Genomic DNA, 19,063 nt, shown 5'->3' on the forward strand with positions numbered 1-19,063 from the left:
TCACTGTAACATAAGCCTTATTAGCACTGAGAGGGTAAAAAAGAGGAGAAAGAGAATTTCCACTAGGGTAGATGTGTGGATTAATATGCCCGCACCACTTTAAAACAAGTAATGCCAGATATATTACTTTATGTCATATAAAATGTGCTAGTGTGCTAAATATGCTGAAAGCTGGTGCATGTAATGGGGTGCAAAGGCTTGCTCTAACTGGACTAAAATACTTATTTTTGTGCCATGGATAATGGGTCAACAGAGTCATGCCTGTAATGAAGCCGCAGCGGGCAATTTTTCACTTGTGAAATTTCTCATTAATGTATAGTGGACGCAAATTATGTGCTTAGTGGCAGAAAAGGCTCGTTATTGCCAAAGGGCTTCCTAGAACTTCTATGGAATATACACAAATATATGTCTATGTATATATGTGTATATATCCCATAGAAGGTTCTTTTATTGTATGCCAAATAATGCATTCACCACTCCTCTCCCCCAGACCTCATATTTACCATCATTCAGTGCATCAAACATTAAGTGTTGATGCCTTTAGATAAAATTTTCATGGAAATCTGCTGTCTGTACAAGCCTATCAGGATTGTGGTATGGCCCCAGAAGAATACTACATCATCTCATCTGTAGAAATAAAGAGCTTTCTGAATTTCTCAGAACAGCTAGAATTTGCACTCCAATTTTCTTCAAGGATAAACCAAATTCATGCTATATAACACTTCACAGAAGTTTTCCTACCTAGTTGCTGAAAATCACCTGTCCTGGACAGGTCACTTTTAAGTCTTCCCTTTATGAGATTTACCACGTTGTTTCATGCGCTAGTCGCCTAAAGTGCTTTAGGTAGTGGTCTGCAAGAGCTGCAAATTTAATGTTTTCATGAGTTCAGGTCCTCTTTTGGGCACATAGCTAAGGGATCAGAAGCTCAGAAGAACTCAGAGTGGGGTGCTGAAGGAACTCTAGAAAATCTGAGATATGGAAAGTCTTAGGGTTTCCCAGAGAAGAACCTTGTCTTGAACTGCCAAGAAAGTGAGATTTCACCAGATTTTACTATGCTATGAGGGTTTCTGAGCAGTAAGGACAGCTCTGCCAAGGAGCTGGATCACAAGATACCCTTTCTGAGAAGTAATGAGGCCAGGTCATGTGTGCTAGGAACTGAACAGATACATGGGGGATAACTGCCTCCATCTTAGCCAGTTTCAGCTTAAAAAAAAAGGCTGAACAGGTGGAGGAAACATAGAAGTAAGGACTTAAAAATGGAAGTGAATCTAGCTAATGAAGCCATAAGAGGATGTTTTGGCCAAGAGTGTTCGCACCGGCTAGCAGGATCTTTAACATTACTTTCTGCCATCCTATCCTATTTTCAGATGTCAGTTTTTCTCTGTGCACCAGGGTGATTGTAAGAGAGAAGCTTCATGTAGAAAATTAGATTGGAAAGAGATGTCCTTACACCTGATGGTACAGGATGAAAACGGCAGGAAGGTGCCTGTGGCAGAATGGGATCAAGAGGACAGCTGAGATGTGAGTGTGGGGAAAACAAAGGACAAGTCAAAGAAAGGATTGGAAGCCAAACTGTAATGAGATTTTGATGCAGGGACATTGTCAAGGTCTCCTAGATGGGCCGTGTTGTACAGTGGACCAACATGCAATGCCTAGACTCAAGGAGAATCTGGAAGCAAGACAGACACCGACTGAGGAAAGAAGGGCAGGGCAAGATGGCAAGCTCCTAGCTTTTGCGATATGCTTAGTGCAGTCACAGTGTAGATAAAACAGTGAAGGACTGAGACTTACTATGTACTATGGGACCCAGGCACTGCAGAATAGGGAAGGATGGTCAAAAAGCCTTCTTTTCCGAGGTGATTTACTACATAGAAGATCTGCTAGGTTTAAGAGGTATAGTCATGCTGTCAGCATGAAGGTGCCTACACCAAGCCATGAAGAGGCAGAGATCCTGGTATTGCCTGGATTTCCCACCTCCTCCTCTGCTCCTCCCCTCCCTTCACCCCAATCTGCCTTGGCCTTCCTTTATGCTCTATGCTTCAGCTGTGCTACTGACTTTTCCTTGTCAGATCAAACAGATCTTCATACAGCAATAACTTGTCTCCTGCTAGGAAGAGGCTTGCTGTGGACTAAGCAGCCTGGGCTCACTGCTGGTTGGACTGCAATGTGGTCTTTTATAGCTGGGCTGTCTTCGCCAGAGAACTCCTCTGCCCGTTTTAGCTCCTTAGCCACGATCTCCCATCCCCAGTGCTATGTATTCTCCAACCGCAGTGCCTCCCTGATGCTCAGTGTGCTTTTGGGCTCCACCCTGGCTTTGAGCAGAAATGTTAACTAAGCAATCAAGCCTTGCTGTCACTTCTGGCCAAGAAGTGGAAACTGGAGGAAATCCAGTGAGGTGAGGCAGGAAAGAGAACGAGTTGCAGAGAACGAAGCCTTGTTGTTGCAGAAAGGCCTGGTGGCGGGTCCTCAAGTGTGAGACCTCTTGGTAGTTAAGAGTGTAAAGGCTGAATCTACAAGAATATGACTTGAGTCATTGTCAGTGATGTATTTATTGTGGGAGGAGAAGAAAGGATGAGGAATTACCCTGAGAGACAGTAAGGTCTATGAAAAGAAATAAGTGCAAGATGGGAGGCATTCCTGAGCTCCGCACCTGGCTGTGGCATGCCATGATCGTGTCTTTGGATCTTTTGACCTTGTGTAGGGACTACTGGTTTTCAGCCTTCACTCAAGGGTGGGCTGGTGAGTCCCTTGCAGTTAGGGGACCACTGCAGCGTTGGCAACGGTTGCAAGGGAGAGCACCAAGGCACTGATTTCTTTAGTTGCACTTGCTTTGCATTAAGTGTAATGGAAAGCAAAATATTGCAGAGGTTTTCTCTTGAAATTTTAGTGGATGATTTAAAAAGTCTGGAAAATTTTGCTACGTGTCTGTCTCTGTCTTGTCTTTTCTGTTTTCCTAATGTTAGGACCTGGTAGGGAGAGTCCACTTTCATGCTGAAACAGAAGGTGTTTCTGCATGTTCCCTAGAAATTTCACATGAAGTTTTGAGGCTGTGTGTTGACTTAAAGAACTGTAAACAATTCCTTGGGGGAAAAAAAGATTTCAGGTAGCTTCTGCAAAACACAAGATATAATTTTAATCTACTTTACAGGGAAAATGCAAGGGATTAATTAAGCAGCTAATGATTAATCTGAGCTTTATATTAGTGCAAAGTACTGAGCAAATCTATTAATAAGGAAATGATGAAAAGTAATTACCTTTTAGAATTGAGAATCTGAAGAAGGGTCATGCAAACCTATACTGGAAATGCTGGAGAGAGTTTAAAACACTTTTTTGAGCTGAGCAAATTGTACATTGGAGGTGGAATTAGTTATGCAGCCTAGCTGCGATATTCAAGATCAATATTCCTACCCACAGGTATAAACTGTTCCTCCCTTGTTTACAAAGTTTGGAAGAGCTCTCAGTTTTTACTTTCAAAAATACCTTTTTTCCTCTAATCTGACTTCCATTTTTTCTTTTTTTTTTTTTTAAATTTGGTTTGTGAGGTTTTTTGTTGTTTTGTTTTTATTTTTGTTTTGTTTTGGTGGTTTTGTTTGTTTGTTTCAATTCAGCATGTGGCTTCAGCTTTCCCTACCCCTTAATTTAAGGATGCAATGAGCTGCAGGGGAATGACAGCACAGAAAAAGGAAAACAGCACAGATATCGCACCCCGACGCATGCCCACAAAGCCAAGGTCCAGTGAGTTCACACCAGGGCCCTGAAGGGAAGCTCCCACCAGCTGCTGCCGGGCACCTAAAGTAAAAAAGCACCAAAGAAAGTTTTGTGCTCCTTAGTGTAATCCACCAGCTTGATGTCACTAACGTTGACCATTAGCTTGTCTCCTACTTCTAAGGAGACCACTGCGCCCAGATAAATGGGCTGGAACCAGCTGTTTCCCTCTTCACTGAGGGTCTTGGTGCCGGTCAGCAGCTGGGTGGGCTCGGGGTAACTGTCAGTAACTTTGGTGATGATCTCAGTGACAGAATTTGTTTTAGTGTTAATTTGAATGAGCCCTCGGAACGTGACCTGAGCATAGACATAGTAGTCCCCAGACACAGGTATCACCAGTGCGTTGCTGGAATAATTCAGGTTGTTCTTGGTAAAGGCCAAGCCTCTCTTGTCTTCCCACTGCAGGATGGGCAGGTGGCTTCCCACGGTGTTGGTAAAATCTTGTTTCTTCACTGCAGGATGAAGGGAGAGGGAGGAGAGATGGGTTAGTTTGCTACAGGCAGGGATATGCTGCTGAATGCAACATGAGGTCTCTACTGCAAAGGGCAATCAATTTAAACAGAGTAATTAAAATGCTAGGACAGAAAGGTTCTTATTTCACAGCTTGAAAATTGGGGCAAAATTGGCTGCAGGTCAACTGTCCAGTGATATTTTGGAGGGTGTCCATCGGGTGTCCAGATCTGAGCAATTGGGAGCGAAAGCCAAGGATGCTTTTCAAGACCTCAGCCAGTGCAGGCGGCCTGAAAGGGTAGGCTGTGACTGGTTGTCCTGGTTGTGGGCCAGATCCTGAATGATGAGACCGTGCTTCCTAAAGGCTGAGTCTCATGGCACTGTGGAGCAACACAGATGGCTTTACTCTGCAGGTCTGGGGTGCTATCTTGCCTATTTACAGAGTAGAAATCTTGTCCGTAAGTCCTGGGGCAGCTGCACACATGGGTACCATGCCTGTACCTAATGGCTTGGGAGAGTAATAAGAAATGCTAAAGCATCATTTTCTTCAGTAGCGATGGATTGCAGTTATGTTTCTTAGACAGACGCTATTGTGCTTGCAAAAGTTTCACAACGATCAATATCATCTCTCACCAAGCTCTGAGACACTTGAACTTCTCTTCCTGCCAAGTTGCTTCTGAAGGATGTGAGGGTTTGTTAACCCTTCTGCCAAGCTTTTCTTCCTGAGTGTTCACAATGAAATCTTTTGCTATAGAATTGCCTTTGATTTATCGGTGCCATTTGATTTCTAACAAAAACTCAGAAGACCCCACTTCAGGAGGCCTCCGGAGGCCCAATTCCAAAGCAATGCATTTATTCAAAACAATTTTTTGTATCTTTTTTTTTTTGTAAATGCTTTGCTGGAACAAAACCCTAACTTGGTGTTAGCCTCAGCTTTCCTCAGACTTCTTCCCAGTCTTGTGGTTAGCTCATTACAAGCAGACCTCTAATGGAGAACCCAGCGTTAGTCTGAGCCAAGCCAAGGATGCTCCCCAGGCTGCCGGGGTCTCAGGGGAAGGATCAGGGAACTGCTGCCCTATTCCCTTCACCTCTCCTCCACCATTTTAATTGCTCTCACATGACAGCCAGGAGAATAAGCCCTAGCACTTATTCATTTTTCTGCAGGGAAGCGAATGAGTTTTCTCTGATCTATCATGACTGCCACATAAAATTGTGGTGGTAAAACAGAAGCTGAGGCAGTGAAAAGGAAGAGCATAAAAACCATTGGGATTCTGCCAGGTATTAAAATGAAGCTGGAAAGTTAATGTTAAGCACTGAGAAAGACTGAGGCAACTGATTTCCAGGAAATGAGACCTTTTTCATGAGCTTGAGTTAATGTTTAAAGTTGATTTTGATTCAGTATTTAGGGAAGGAGCGTGTGTGCATGGGCAGGTAGGCAAACTGAATGCAGCTAAAGGAAAGTTTTGAAATTCTCTTGGCAATAACCATTAGGTTTACCCTGGGTGAAATGAAGTTCAGAAAAACTAATGTGCTCCACTCCCAGTGGCATCCGTTTCCCTCTCTTTTCTAGAAATAAATAATCCATAAGGAGACAAGGAGGTGTTCGGAGTGCAATTTCTTGCATATTCTCTGAGTAGCACAATGAAATAACGGCCTTTTTTCAGCCTGCTTGTCAGTGCTGTTGAAGTATCAGATCTTTCTGATCTTTCCCCGAGAGGCAAAGTACATGATGAGAGTATTTGTGGGAGAACGATAGACAGGGATTGTGATAGCAAGTCAAGATAAATTATTGAAGTATTATAAGGACTATGAGCCTTAGAGCCAATGGAGCTTTGCCTGACACAGAGTGGAGTAAAAGAAAGTGAAAACACTCATGATCTGCCTTCATCCTCATCTACCTCTTGGGTGTCTAGGGACTGGTCTGAGTCCTGGCATGAAACTGAAGTAGCATTTGGGTGACTCTAAGGTTTACAAGACCTTGGAGTAATACCTCTCAGAGGTCAGTTAGTAGCAGATGAAATCTTGTTTAGAATGAGAAGGACCTGAAAAGATCAGAATATTTCCAGAAAATGTCCTGGGCTCTTTTCCGTCTTGGGAATTTTGGGGGAAAACTGAAGAGAAGATGCATGTGAATTACTCTTTTCTGTGTACAATGACTCATTTAAAATGTCAATGACATTCAATTCTTCAATGTTTTTTATAACTAACAGACATGTCAAATGAAGTACATGATTTCATAACTTTTAGAATTAGGCAACTGTAAGTTTTACATCTTCCACCTCCCTTTTAGGTTAAAGCTCACTCTATTGATGCTCTCCATTTTCAAGATAATTAATTTTTCCCAAGATTTCGGTATAGATCAAGAGGAAAAGTGGCTTTGAATACAGTATAGCTCCTTTTCTAGTAACAGTTTTACTTTGTACTTGTCATTTATTTATTTCATAAATATGTGGAGCCACACTTCCTGCAAATATACGTATGCTAATTCTTGAATTAAATAGTCTGCTTTTAATAAGGGATCATTGCTACAGCTCCTTCAGCTTTCCTGTTCACTATAAATTTTTGGCATCCCTTCCATTTGAAATTACTTCTCCTTTCCCCAAATCCCTTTTGGTTTAGTTCCTTGCTGGAGGATCCCAGTTGATTGGCAGTTTTGGGGTATATTTTGTGGCATCTTGCTGAGCTTGTGGGGTTTTCACAATTCTTCATCCTCACTGTGAGAGCCTGAGGCCAGACTCCTGGCCTCAGCAAGAAATTAGAGTCTGAGTCTCTTGTACAAGCCCTTGTACAGCATGTACTGCAAATTCCCGTGGCTGCAGGGTCTCTGTTGCTCAAGATTGTGCCCTGGAATTTGAATAACTGCCCTTGAAAGGTCATTACTTCCAACAATCAAGTGGAAGCAGAAAGTGATCTTCTACTCAGATTTAATGGAAGGCTCGGGTACCTTTGCAGCGTGATAAGTGTCAGCCAGGTACTCGATGGTGTTTCTGCAACATAGTTCATCCAGCCATGCCAGACATGCCACCAGCCATTGCTGGTGACAAGAAGGAACAGGCATTGGTCTGCATCTTGATCCAAAGTGCAACCAAATAAGTCAGAGGGGGGATGATGGCATGGCATGGCGCAGTCAGCACCAAATATACATTAGTGCACAGGGGAGAATGGGGATGGAGAAAAGTTCTAGCCAGGTATTCACATGGATTGTGCCATTCTTCACTAGCTATAGCCACCTTGGGAGAGGGGATCTTGATCCTAGTTTGGATAAGTTCAAAATGCTCAGTGTGTGGTAAAAAGAGCAGTTGGAAAATTCATTGTAAAGGAACAGAGACCAAAACATGGAGTCATTATGCTACTGCTAATTCTGTGGTGCGTTGCCATTAAAGTACTGTGGCTAGTTCTCATACCTCTCGCTCCTCTGCTTTTACCTTCAGGATATATGTGCGTAAAACTAGAAAAAGACAAGAGAGACTAGAGATCTGGAAGAGATTTCATATGAGTGAGAGTCTGTAGCCTATCACCTTCACTTTGAAAAAGGTACCTGAGGGGGTGGATCTGAAGAATAATTATCCCTTTTTCACTTTCTATGCACAAGTCATAGTTTCTGAGAAAAGAAGACCATGGTGGTACCCAAGAAATTATGATGCAGCAAGTTTAAAATAACAGGAAACATCTTTTGGCTGTCATGCTCTGTTAAGCTTGGGAATGCACTGACACAGGGTATAGCACTAAAAATGTTCTTGGGCTAAAAAATGATCAAAGATAAGTTCATGGAAATCAGGTTCCCCGATGGCTATGTAACACAGGAGCCTGGGTATAGCTTTTTTGCACAGAAAAGGAGCAATAAAATCCCCTTAGCTTTTTCATTTCATGCTCCTCACTATGGCCAGCAGCGACTGGCCCGATATGGCAGGTTGAAGAGGATGGGCACCGTCCCAGGGAGACTGCTCAGGAACGACACAAAGGAATTTCTGCAAATGGGGGACCTGAGGAAATTTGAAGTAAACTGTTGGGTGCTTCCCTGTGGCAAATGGACTTTTGTGCAACCAACCCAGGGAAGTTCCCGTCAATGAAGCAGTGCTTTGGCTGCTCGTCTGAGTCAGCTGCACTGGGAGCCTCTGGATCTCTCTGCCATGGGAGGAAACAGGAAACAGGGGAAACAGAGAGACTTACGCTAGCAGACATGGCCCTTTTGCTTTTACAAACTTGCACATAAGCAATGATGTGATTTTGAAGGAGGACAGGTCAGTTTTGGATCTTTAGCAACCCATGTACAAGAGGGGACGGGACCAAGGGTGTGCATTACAAAGGAGCTTGTGGATTAGGGAAAGTAAACTATACCAGGAAAGAAATCAGCCCTGAAACACTGATTGTTGTAATCCTGTAGGTGAGTTTGTGTGAAGCATCATGCCACTTCTTGCATACTTCAAGTTACTAAAGTGCTCCCCTGGGACAACACACAGGGTGTTGGGTAAGCCTCTGCAGTGAGGCTTACAAATCTCTGCAGTGAGGTTTACTATTGCCTTGGGTCAGAGCAGCTGGAGAGTCTTTCAGCTCCATCCACCTGGGATCTAGCCATGAACTTTTCCCTATTCTCTGGTAATATCTAAATTTTCCGGGTGGGTGGAGCTGGCGAGGATGGGGAGGGCCCAGGACAGTGTCCTTTGTATGATGACAGCTATACCTTTGAGGCTGAGGTGGTGAGAAGGTGGCCTTGCAAATGCTGGCAGCCCCTCGGAAATATGTGGCAGCCCACCCTGCGATAAGTATTTGTGATAGCACCTTCCTAATGCAAGATAAGGCCTTGGAGGGGTTCAGCTGGGCATTACTCTTCCTTTGCTTGCTCTGACATGTGTTGGAGATGATCTCACTGAAACGGGGTGATTTGATGGCAATATAGTGTGCATGGCCTGAGTCAGGCCTTGCAGAAAAATAAGGTCTAAACCTGGTCTTATCTGACCTGATTTTGCTCCAAAACTAGCAGTTCTTCCCAATTCACTGTTCACTTGAGCTCTTTCCCCTGCCTTTTCTAAGGGATTCAGCAGATCACTAAGATTCCTGGCACCTATTTAAGTTAAGTTACAAGAGCTGCTCATTCAATGAAAGAAATGGCTTGGAAAAGTGGCAACATTTCTATCAACTATCTCCTTTGTGGGCCCTTTTCTACAAACACAGGCTGCGGTCAATCTGTTATGGTCAACAAGGCAAAGCTGATGATTATTTTCCCCGTTTCCTGCAAAACCTGATCCTATCATATCCGTATAAACCAAGATTATTGCACCACAATGTCTGCTGTCATAGCCATGGGAAATGCTTCATTTCTGAACAAGCATTACCTGTCAGGTGTGCTCTTGGCTTTTCTGCACTGGAAAGTGTATCTGTAACTGAGGGGAAAAAAAAGAAAAAAAAATGTGTAAGGATGTTTGCTGCTATTCGAGTCAATGAGATGTGAGGGGTGATCAGTACTGCTGAGGAAACTTGTACAGCCCCTTTCCATTTCTGCATACGTTTGAGTCAGAAGTTATTTGCCATGATTGCTTATTGACACAGCCGAGGCAAGAAAATCCCTTTGCAAACGAGCGAGCTTGTCAGGCCTGCTGCGGTGTCGAAAGGGCACATTGCGGCCGTCTCTTAAATTGCTGGAGGATGAACCGAGGGGAGGTGTGGTGTACAAGGATGAGAGTGTGGTGTACATGGGCTCCTGAATCCGTGTTTTTACATGTTCAGGGAGTTATACTGATCTCCAAGAGCTCCTGCAGCAGGAGCAAGCTTGCTCAGTACTTTCGCTATGGCCCTAGTTATCTGCCTGCGTCCTGTTGCACAGGTTTGCCTCTGTCTGCCCTGGCTTGTTTGCCTCTGAAGGGCAGGTGGGGAGGCATCTGCCAGCAGCGTGCTGCAGCAGCGATTGCAAAACCTCAGTAAGCAAAGGTGTTCAGGATGGGGGAAAGGAGTGGCAAACTTACCAGTATCTACTGCCCGCTGCTTCAGAAAGCGAGAGCCCCTCTCTTCTGTGACCTGCAGGAGAGATTTACAGGAGTTAGCTCAGGGCTCCAGGGTGTACAGTACCTCCCCAGAGGGTCATGTTTGCGTCATCCCAGAAAATGGAATATGCTACAGTAATAGTATCAAGTTCAGCTAGAGTTCTTATGTAAAGGGACAGGCCCTGACAAGGCTTTGCTTCATTGCAAGAGTTTTCTGCTGTTTGTTTGAAACTGCCTGTGGCTCCGAAAGGGTGCCAGGGACAGGACCTGGGCTGCTGAGGTGGTTATTGTGTTGAACTCCAGCCTTGTCCAGAGGCTGGAGAAGCCCTTGGCATAACTGGGAGAGGACTGGCAGAGTGGCTAGTGCAAATTAGCTGTCGCTAAACCTCCTTTGGGACGGTGCATCCATCCAGCACTGCTGGAGCGCCTCTGCCGCTTAGAGACTCTCCTGTCCTCAATCTGTGCAGAACAAGGAGAGCAAGCAGAGCAATGTGAGCGGTTCTTCCCTGTCTCCAGACTCAGCAGGTCTGAGCCTTTGCAGGCGCAAAAGTTCATCCATTACACCAGTGAAGAGACTAACTGAGGTGCATCAGCTACAGAGCTGCTCTTTCACCCACTATTCTTTCTGCATCTGTGTTATTTCAGACTGTAAGTCTGTCGCTTAGGTCTGTTTTGAATGTTGGGTGGTCTCCTTGGAAGACGGAAAGGAGCTGAGCAGGTCTGAGGGTGCAGCTGGCAGAAGGTGAGCTCTGCAGCTCGCTGGAACTCCACTGAGGGAAGGCAGAGTGGTTCATGGTTCCTTGCCTCTTACGTTTTGTTTTAGAGCTGAACACCAGCACGCTCATACTACGTCCCCGTGCCAACATGCATTTACATGGCAGCAGGGCATGGCCCTGAGCTGTGCCAAGTAGTTCTGATGTTTAGGTCGAGCAGTTCAAAGGGAAGCTGCTGTCTGCCTGCCACACGCCTACCAGGGCTGGTCCTTCTGAATCACGCTCAGGCCTAGCCGGTGGCTTCTTGCCAAATGCCAGTCCTCTTTTGGCAGACTGCAAAGCAGCACAGCTCCGAATTAGAGGATGCTGCAGGATTCTGACTCGGAATCCGGCCTCCCTGGGGTGTGAGGAGGATGCCTTGTGCTATCCCCAGGGTACAGGTCATTGCGGGTCTATGCCAACAGTGTGGCTGCAGAAAGCAGTCTGGGTTCTGCAGCTAGCTCAGGGTTGACCATCAGGGCTGTCAGGAACCCCTATCATGCAACGTGTGTCAGGAGCACGCTGTGTGGTATGGTGCGTTTTATGGACAGCTACAATAAATACGTCAAATCGAGTGAACTGCCACTGATCAGCTTGCAGCTAAGGATTTGATGCACATTGCTTAATAAACAGGCTGAAATAGCATTAGCAAGTAGATGCTGAAGCTATTTCCTGGTGGCTGTGTCTCACACAACTTCAAATATTGCAGGAGAGGTAGAAAATAGATAATTTATATTGGCTGGGGGAAGGAGAGTGTGTGGGAGAAGAGTCAGGCTGCCTGGGTTTGGGGACTGCTAACTACTCTAGTAAGCCCAAAGATAGTTTCATCTTTTACTAGCAGTAAAAATCCATGTGCTCCTGCGGAAAACCATAATTTCTAAAATAGTTGCTCCAGTGTGTTGGAAAAAAGAAAATAAAGGAAAACTGCAGGGAAAATTATCTTTTTTTTTTCTCCTTCCCCAATTGTACACACATATATAGTCCAGCCGTAAGAGTCTGCTGCTCTGCAGGAAGTATAATCTAAAAGGGACAGTGGTGTGAAAGCTCAGCGTTGTGGCTGACAGATAAAAGGTGGTGTGCTGTCAGTGAGATGTCTGGGCCTTTCATTATGACTAACGACTCTCTCCAAGGTCCTGCCTGCTTGCTGGGGTGTCTAAACATGACTGTACTTTTGATGTGACACAGAGGCATAGCCAGGTGACTTTGTCCTGGCGGGAAGCACAAGATGGGTGTGGAGGATTTCCCTCAAACACTTCCCCTTGGTTTTGGCCAGACGTATATGCATAGGAGTTTATTTACACCATTATTTATGTGACACTTCCTACATATTTATCAAGTGACATATTTTGTAACAATGCTAAGTGCTGCAATGAGCTACAAAACAATCACAAACACATGTTTAATCATGTAACTTCAGCGGGACTGTTTACAAATTTAAAGCCTAACTTCTGCTGAACTACTTTATATAAACTCAGATGTTGCAATACAAACAGAGGTGCTGGGAAAGTGGGAAGGATATAAAGAAGAATTCTGCTTCTTATAAAAAAAATAACAAAATGGTTTTGATTAAAAACTGGTCACAAGCTTTTTGTGCAACCTCAATTTATTTGTTTCCAAAGAAGACCAGATGGAAACTCCAGGTGCAGGAGCTGCATGCATAGATGTTAAAGGACAGTGTCATGCAGTAGGTAGAGCAGGGTGCTGCAAGGTGTGAAATTATTCTGTTGCTTGGCAAAGGTAGGGTGGCTTTTTTCCCTAATTATGCTATTTGATAAGGATACAATTTTAAACGTCCTGTGGAAAATATTTTAGCGCTAGATAATGTTACATAATGGCCAGGTATAAGTAATATTGTCCTGAATAGACACAGATGTTGTACATTGATGGTGTGGATGAGGTGATGAGGGAGTACTAAGCAGCATGAGACAATGGAGACATCATTTACACAAGTAGTGTTTTTCTCTCTTTTCCTTTCTTGCTTAGCTGTGATTCTGAAAGTATATGGCTTGACTTCAGTTTTCCCTTTGGTTACTGTGGAGAGACTAACCAGCACTGAGTGGTGTTGAAAATCCCACCTTCAGCTGACTTGCAGACAAACGATGTCTTGGACAGACAGCTCTAAATACCCTTAAGACTGCGGTATGCAAAACACTTCTATATTTTTTTGATACCAAGAATGTCCAAACCCCCTGTGCATTTATATCTGTAAATTGCTAAAGCCAAAAAAAAAAAGGCTGAACATCCCCTGTTCATGTGCTTTGCCTCTTGCACCTCCAGGAAGCGCCAGTGTAGCCAACAGAGAACAGCATGGGAAAAGCAGCTTGGCACTGCAGGCAGAGAGATTAATAAACAAAATATCCCCAGCACCTCCACCCACTCCATTTTTAGCACAGGACGCTATTTTACAGGCAGGGTCTCTGCAGGTCATACACAGTACAAACACACACCCACAATTTTGCTAGCTCCAGAGATGTTGCATGGGCTGGGCTGGGCATTTTTGGTAGGGGCCTCTCCTGTCCCAGTAACAACTGGCTTCAGTGGGAGTATTTTAGCTGGACTATAGTGCCCAGTGTAAGCATGTACCCAGAGCACATGCTCACTGGCTTCTTTGCCCACAAGGACCATATGAATCAAGCAACAGTGGCCAGTCAGGACTTCTGCTGCTGGCTTTTGGACAGGGAATCCCACACACCTGGGCCGAGGTGCAATGCTCACTGCTCCTTCCCAGGCATTTCTCCTTCCCTACAGATCAGGAAGCCCTTTCAGGTTCTCTTTCCCATTTGGGGAGGCCATTAGGGCTTCTGGCACTGCATGAATTATGTTTCTGGCAGTCCTTTTCCAAGCTTTGTTCCTAGCTTTCTGGCTTCATCCCTTGGGGTGGGATCCAGGCGGAGATGCTAGGACTTTAAAGTCTTTCTTATACTGCAACAGCTCCCTTCTCCATTCCAAGGCTGACATGGCACAAAGGTTCATGTGCAACCCTTTGGACAGGTTTTGGAATGTCCCTTTACGCGGCTTGGGGTCCTGCTGTGCCAAGTACGCCATGAAAATAAACCCAAGTACCAACATCTCCAGGCCAAAGGACTTGATGCTCTGCTTTACTGGGCTAGCTAAGCAGGTTGCTAAGGCAGCCAGAGATGCTTTCCTGGCTGCTGTGCCATTCCCTTGATAGTTTTGTGCACTCAGGCTGAAACTTGGCTTCCCTTGGGGGAAGGATGCACAACAGTCCTGGCCCTTCCGCTGGAATGGCACCACTAGAGCCTTTTATAGATTTTCTGCTAATCACCTAAGCCGTGTGTTATTGCTTAAAGAACCCTATTTCCTCACCTCACTGTGTCTTGAAGCACAAAAGAAAGTGATTTCTATTTCCAAAAAAGAGACAGTGTAGTGAGCCTGGAAGGTGTCCGGGGAAACCATCATCGGACTTGAATTATTCATGCAAGACACAGTATATCATGAGAGAGAGAGAAGCAGTTGCTCTAATGACATAACTTGTCTTGCTTTTTTCTGAAAGGGACAATTCGAGAGGAAAAGGTGTGTTTGTATCCCTTTAGAGGCAGAACGTGACACCATGTGCACCCACACAGCAGCAGAGATGAATAAACTGCCTCACCCTGCAGGCAAGCAGAAGAGACACACCCCTGTTGCACAAACCTTCCCCGGCTCCTCTTATCCTCCTGTTTGTTACAGAAAGGACTGGCTCAGGAATTTACTACGTCTGCTTCTCACCTGCTCTGCTGACAAGTCCCTCCCTCCTCCCAGGACTCTCCCCAGTGCAGGACAAGTTGATAAGCTGGCATGCGTGGGCTGAGCTCTTATCCCGGGGTAATGAGAGGACTCCTCCTGTGGGCTCGCTGCTGCAAGGGTCAGCAAGTGAATATGCATCTGGTGCAAACTCGAGTCTGCTCACTTCCTCCCAGTATGCCCAGGGCATCCGCACCCCAAAACCAGTGCCACAGAGAGCTCTGGCACAGGCATCTGGTCCCAACCTGGTCCTCCTGATTTGGGCTATCAATGGGGCTCATGAGAAAGGCATCATTTAGCAATCCAGTTCTAACAATTCAAAAGCAGAAGGAAATGCCAAAGACATTTTCCCTGAAAGCTTTATGCCCAGAAACATTTCCAGGGACTGAAGCAGGCTACAGCTATGCCAAGCCGCAGGACTTGGTGCCTGGGCTCAGCCTGTGACATGGCTCTCTGGGGAATTAACAGAAAGCTCCACAGGCAGACAAATCTACCCATCTGTGCCCTGTTGCTGGACAACATTGGTGGTACTGTCAGTCACCAGTGGAGTGAGTGAAAAATTCAGAAAATGCAGGATCCAGTTGATCTGTAGCTGGGTGCTCCACCCACTGCGCTTGGCACAAGGACAACGGGCAGCCGGCCAGCCCCGATGATTGTTCTCTTCCTCACTGGGACTCGCAGAGGCTGTAACTCATTTGATCACCTTATTACATCACTATGTGCTAATAATTCAGTGCATATGCATGGAAATACACGCTAGGGTAGTCCAGGCTAGAGGAAATCTAATGGCTTAAGTTGTACTTTTCCTCCTAAGAAGCCAAACCTAGTCACAAAGACACTTTTCTCCGCTAACTCTACCAACAGGGTCAAGAGCCAGGAGCACATTAGTCCAATCAAACAGGCTAACATTTTATTGTTATTTCACTCTAAGATGGTTTCAAAAACCGAACCGTTCTGCTTTGTACAACCTTACAGGATGTAAACAAAGAGCAAGGCGACTGAGACTGTCCAAAGCGTCTCTTCACTCTGCGTCCACCCTCCCTAGCTGGCCTAAACAGCAGTAACAGGGTCAGCGCAGTAACGTGCACTTTCGCACGTGCAAGAAATCAGCAGATTTAACAGCCTGAAGTACTGTGCAGGACTGTCTCATCTTCTTTCAGCTGTGCATGAGCTGTGCACATAACCAGATAATGTGGAAGATGCTGCACCCAAAAGCCGGCACTGCTTGGGTGCGAGATGCCGGCTGTGCAGACTTGAGGTCAAATGCAGGGTAGCACGTCTCTGCAGCCAAGAGTGTGCACGCACGCAGCCATGGGTACAGCTGTCACACAGTATAAACCTCAGTAGGCTAAGTGTGTGCAAGGTTAGAAATCTGCTTTCGAAGCCGCTTACTAACACTGCTTTCTTTTGCTCTTCCTACATAAGCATACGTAAACAGGCTAATTGGGGAATTTCAGACCTGAAGCTAAAATTCAAACCTTAATTCTTCAGACTATATGCACATACTCATCCTTCTAGCATGGGCCAGTCCTGCTGAATTCATACTCTGCTGTGGAAATAGGCACTTGTTTGCAGTCTGGCATGAGGAGGAATGAGGCTGCATAGAAGAGCTTTAGAAGCTGCCACACCAGCAAGTTTGTATTGCTAGGACCAAAGTGAATTTAGCTGTTTGTCAAAGGAGAAGAGCTGAGAAGATCCCTGAATCTAGAGAAAGTTTTGATGGGGAGTAAAAAATGGGATGTGAAATTTAGGGTCAGACTTCTTAATTGTCTCAAATCATATCTCTGCAGGAATTTGCATTAATAATACGAGAGCTGTAGCTGTCTGCCCAGCGATAGGTAATAGGCACTGACCCACTGACTGCAGTGCGGTCAGCGGATATTTGTTGAAATAGGACACTGTGGGGGGAAGTCTCAGAGTTAACCCAAAACAAGGGAGGAAAATGAGCCATAGTGTCAAAATCTGGCTGAAATCAACGGAGAGACACTAATTTCCATCAACTAGTCATGTTTCTTAAGCGTTTCCTGCAGCACGTCAATAAAAGTTTTAAAGCTGTGCATTGTACTGTGACCTTAGTGAAATTAAGACAAGTGGAACAGAAAGCATTAGTTACAAAGACCAAACAATAATAAGATTTATCCCAGGTAATTTGCTCTGTGTAAAGGAAGAAGGAACGTAACAGCGAGTTTCTCATGCTCCCTTAAACATGAGAAACTCATGAAGAGAATGAAAGAACCAAACAAACCCAACCCTGGAGACAGAGGATGCAGTGCTCTTCTCACAGGGTGGCAGGACAGAAATCGGCCGTCAGTCTCATACCTGGCCAGTGCAGGAGCTGGGCGCTCTGAGGTTTCCAACAAGCAGGTAGGCAGTGGGCAGTGCCAGGACCAGCACTGAGAGCAGGCACAGCAGCACCGCGCACCGTATCCTCCGCAAATCTTCCGTGAAGTGCATCCTGGAGGCTTGGTTGGTCCCAGGAGCCGCCTCCTCCAGGGATATCTCAGCCATGCGGTCCATGCCAGTGCCTGCCATGCAAGCTGCTGCTGTTCCTGGATGGGAACTGGGAACGGCAAAATCTCTTCTGGCGTCTGCCCTGCATGGAGACCCCCATTAAATAAGAGCTGCCCCAAGTGTGGGAAGGCACCGACACACACACACACCCTCCCTCCCAAGGAATGCACCGCCTACAATAGAAACCTAGCTCAGGGAAAGAGAGCACTGCAGCTCCCCGAGCTCCCTGAGGTGTCTGCTCTGTGCCTCCGTCTGCCTTTTTCCCCCCCGTGCTGTGCAGAAGGAAACTAGGAAAGTCCCAGTGGGTGGAACCAGGACAAACCCTGCTGCTGGGCTGGATAAGCTTGAAAGCTTTTCCACACAGCAAAGGGAACATGAAACCAATGGGAGTGAAAGTGAGAAGCAGGAGGAGAGCAAGAGCGAGGGACAGAGGCGAGCATGCGGCTTTCTGGAGCCCTGGGAGAAGTCTTTTAGGGAAGGTGAGGGTATCGCAAGTGACCCCAAAGGTCACTCCAGGACTGGGAGATGTTGCCATGTAGACTTATCCAGATTGTTGAAATCAGAAATTTTTTTCCCGGGAAAACATGCTTCTCATCAAAACTGAAACTTTCTTTGATTTATACATGCACATACACTGATGTGCAGAAACTTCTCCTTTTTCCCTGGGTAGCGAAAGAGGGTGGAAACTTACTTATTTTTTAATGAGAGAGCAACAGGGTTTGGTTTCCCCCACCTCCCCATAAAAAACATTTCAGATTTGTGTTATACAAAATAATATGAAAGAAAAATATTTTCTCATGTCCCAGGCTGTCTGCAACCTCCCCCCACCAATAAAAATTCAGCCAGCTCTTACCACTTGCACTTCAATAACACTACTAGAAATCTTCCTATTACAATAGTCTGGTGCAGCTCTTGATACACTAGAAAGCTAAAACTCAGTTTCTGAGCAGAACGTATTATTTAGTTAGTGAGGATGGCTGAGGCTGTCAGCAGCAGAGACCCTTGCCAGCAGACTGGACAGGGAATAGGCTAGGGAAAAAGAAAGTTGAAGGGGAACGCAAGAAACAGAGAAACCCAGTATGGTTTAGGGAGATGGGACAAGAGAACTGGTAAAGCACCAAAGGACGTGTGCTCTAATCTGAGCCCAGCCTCATAACTCCTTCATGACCTTAGGCTAGTGACTGGCTTTGTTTCTTTTGTTTTCATTTAGGCTGTAAAACCTTGAGGACAAGGACTACTCTCTGGTTTTACAGAACCCAGACTAATTTCAGGACAGACATGGCTCCATTTATCATAAATTTAAAAAACCAGAATGGGCAGGAAGGTGCTGCTAAGATCAGTAGAAAGAAAACTCATACTTCTGTGGAAGTGTTGTACAGACATGTGATAATTTTTTTTTTTTTCTGGGGTCTCCGCTGCTTATTCTAGGGCAGAGTACTAAAAACCTAACACTAATATTTTGGCACGAGTGTCAAAGTTAATTTTCTCTTCATCATGAGTGCCACAAAATGCTTAATATACATACAAGGCACATGCCTTTCAAGCAGACAGCCACAGATATCCCCAATCTGTAAGCCAGCAAAACCCCTGGAGTTACCTTTTTTTACTTTCCAAGGAATTCCAGTGGAGCCAGTTCAGAGTTAAAAGTGCTCATAAGGGCTTTTATTGATCTGAGACTTCTTGCAGTGGTGTGTGACCTGCAAACCTTCAGATGGCAGATGAGTAGCCAGAACCTTGGAGAGCAAGCGCTGGGCTCTTGAGGTGAGGCAGGAACAGGGTCATGCTCCCTGCCTGGTTCATGAAGCCAAGCTCAGAATTTGTTCTTAAAAATTCCAAGAAAGGAAGGAGAAATACCTTTTTTCC

General features: G+C 45.3%; 1 protein-coding gene across 2 annotated transcripts; it reads right to left on the minus strand.

The window, feature by feature from the left end:
- Positions 1–3,600: 3,600 nt before the first annotated feature.
- Positions 3,601–17,458, minus strand: TNFSF15 (TNF superfamily member 15). Of its 2 annotated transcripts, XM_075112098.1 has the most exons (4): positions 17,009–17,458; positions 10,176–10,227; positions 9,549–9,596; positions 3,601–4,217 (listed from the first exon to the last, which is right to left on the minus strand). In XM_075112098.1, the coding sequence occupies exons 1-4, from the start codon at positions 17,219–17,221 to the stop codon at positions 3,790–3,792; spliced, it is 741 nt and encodes a 246-aa protein (XP_074968199.1). In that variant the 5' UTR covers positions 17,222–17,458; the 3' UTR covers positions 3,601–3,789. The 2 variants fall into 2 exon arrangements, with proteins under 2 accessions (XP_074968199.1, XP_074968200.1); XM_075112099.1 differs by lacking the exon at positions 9,549–9,596 and having other exon boundaries at positions 17,009–17,454.
- Between the last annotated feature and the right edge of the window lie 1,605 nt (positions 17,459–19,063).

The sequence above is a fragment of the Phalacrocorax aristotelis genome, chromosome 17 (assembly GCF_949628215.1).
Source record: "Phalacrocorax aristotelis chromosome 17, bGulAri2.1, whole genome shotgun sequence".
Classification (NCBI taxonomy): Eukaryota; Metazoa; Chordata; class Aves; order Suliformes; family Phalacrocoracidae; genus Phalacrocorax; species Phalacrocorax aristotelis.

What these genes read in the sequence shown, in the direction of transcription:
- TNFSF15 (XM_075112098.1), bottom strand. Translation starts at nt 17,221, where the DNA reads ATGGCAGGCACTGGCATGGACCGCATGGCTGAGATATCCCTGGAGGAG. An exon ending in CCAGCTCCTGCACTGGCCAG is followed by an intron (nt 10,228 to 17,008) that starts GTATGAGACTGA and finishes TCTCTCCTGCAG; the next exon opens with GTCACAGAAGAGAGGGGCTC. An exon ending in GCCAAGAGCACACCTGACAG is followed by an intron (nt 4,218 to 9,548) that starts GTAATGCTTGTT and finishes TTCATCCTGCAG; the next exon opens with TGAAGAAACAAGATTTTACC.